This window comes from Propithecus coquereli, unplaced genomic scaffold (genome assembly GCF_000956105.1).
Source record: "Propithecus coquereli isolate 6110/MARCELLA unplaced genomic scaffold, Pcoq_1.0 Scaffold140, whole genome shotgun sequence".
Taxonomy (NCBI): domain Eukaryota; kingdom Metazoa; phylum Chordata; class Mammalia; order Primates; family Indriidae; genus Propithecus; species Propithecus coquereli.
This window is the reverse complement of record NW_012138303.1, coordinates 221,369-223,346: the sequence shown is the minus strand read 5'-3', so window position 1 is coordinate 223,346 and position 1,978 is coordinate 221,369. Positions and strand designations below refer to the sequence as shown.

The window sequence follows — 1,978 nt, the reverse complement described above, 5'->3', positions numbered from 1 at the left end:
AGGCCATCTGCACCATGAAAGCTTCCATGGTCCCTCACAACTCAATAGGACCTCTTCTTTAGAACCACCACAGCACGTAACATGTGCCTGCATGTCCCTCACTCCCCTCTAGTTGGTATTACATATTTTGCATAAAAGTCTTCTATTTCCAAATAGACTTCAATTCAAGTCGGATTCATCTTTGCATTCCTATTAAGTTTTTGTATCAGGTGGTGCTCCTGAAATATTTACTGTGAACTTGCACTCGATGAGCTTGAGGTGTTGCAACTATTTCTACTGTGTTGCCATACTTACATTTTTTACTCTGTTTTTCCACTTCCGCCTTCAGTCTCTTGTATTTGTCTGTCCTGTACACCAGGACCCAGGTTATACCTAGAACATTAAAAGCAACATGCTAATAGAGAAAAGTTTGGAACGATAACAACAAACTGTTATCAGTGGTTACTGTAGAAGGAGGAATCCAACTTTTTGCTCTGCATTTACCTGTAGTTGTTTTTTCAAATGTTAATACAACTGACTCTTCAGCCAAAATAACTGTAACATGATGTGAAGGTGTCTCCATATATACCCAAATGGAAACTATCTTAGACCACAGGAAATTCGGAAATCAATTCCACACAACCCCTCCCGCTTCTGTTCACGAGTTGCCCAGCGATTTCCTGAAGTAGAGCAAACAAGACCCCCAAGCAGATAAGGCTCGCGATCTTTCCCCTGGGGGCGCGAGGGGCCCAGCGACCCCACTTCCCTGGGATTGATCAAACGTCAAGAGAAACTGCCGCTCTCACCCTCGGCAAGCAGAGCCGTGCACACAGAGATAAAAACGATGAGTAGAGTGTCCGCGAACATGGTGCTCATCTCGCACCTTCGTCCCTGCACTCCCACCCGCTGGGGAGGAAGCGCTCTAGAGCCAGGAAAAGTGAAGCGAAAACGACTTCCCCGGATTCCGCGACCACCGAGGAACACACAGACTCCGACGGACTACAGATCGCACTTCCGCTTCCGGGGCACAGCACCGGAAAGGCTCGGGCCAGAGAGCTGAGTGGCCGCACGAATGGTCTCCGGGGCTGACGGGCTGGTTCTCAGGCCAAATTTCGCGAGAGGGAACTGCAGCGGCGGTGGCGGCGAAGTTTACCCGGCAGCGTTTGCTTGCGAGTGTGCTGGCGTGCGCCTTCCTCTTGGCCGGGATCCACTTGTTGGGCTTGTCTGCGTTTCCCCCCCACCCCCACTTCTGTGGCCGTAATACTGGATAGTTTAGCTTAGGTTTGCCGTAAAGGAAGAAGACGGACTTCCGCAAACGCGAACTGAACGCCTGGGTTTAGGTGCCAGGCCGTGGACGTGGAGCTGAGGACACGAAAATAAATTAGTCGTGGGCCGCTGGCTTCAAGGAGCGAACGCCAGAGCGAAGGAGAGAACCTGGTCCAAACCGTGTAATTAGGGTTTAAATAGAGATATGACCAGAATGCTGCGGTGACGCGGTTGAAGGCGCGGTCAGAAAAAGCTAGTGAAAGGAATCGAAGCGGTGTAGGGGAGTAGGAGTGCTTTTGGAGAAAGCAAAGGACTTTCTAGGCAAAGTGAAAGGCAAAGACACGGATGCTTGAAATTACATAGTGTGTAATAGAGAACTGAGCCGTGTGTCTGGAGAAGGGCTCGTAAACCCAGATGCCTACAGTGGTGAGAAAATATAAATTATACAAGCTGAGCCTAAGAAAATGGTGGGAGGTACGATGATGGATAAGGGCGCGTTAACTTCACCTGAAAGGAGCATTTGATAGTCAAATCCAACCAATTTCTCTGGGAGAATAAGTACCTAGTTTTTGAGATCGTTCCATTTTTCAATAAAATCCAGAAATCCTGATTTTTATGTGAAAATTCAACCTACAAGTGCTGGTAACTCATTAAAATTTAAAAGTTTAAAAATAGGTCAAAGAAACTGTCTCAGTAGCTTGGTTTCAGGCTGTGTAGAGGTATTCATACTGCC

General features: G+C 47.8%; 1 protein-coding gene across 1 annotated transcript in view; it reads right to left on the bottom strand.

The window, feature by feature from the left end:
- Positions 1-1,120, bottom strand: part of TMCO1 (transmembrane and coiled-coil domains 1) — a 57,615-nt gene extending 56,495 nt beyond the window's left edge. The window contains exons 1-2 of the mRNA XM_012639506.1: positions 786-1,120; positions 295-372 (exon numbers count right to left, since the gene is read on the bottom strand). Of these exons, the coding sequence (XP_012494960.1) occupies positions 295-372; positions 786-855 (148 nt within the window). The 5' untranslated portion in view covers positions 856-1,120. The remainder of the gene's footprint in view (positions 1-294; positions 373-785) is intronic.
- Between the last annotated feature and the right edge of the window lie 858 nt (positions 1,121-1,978).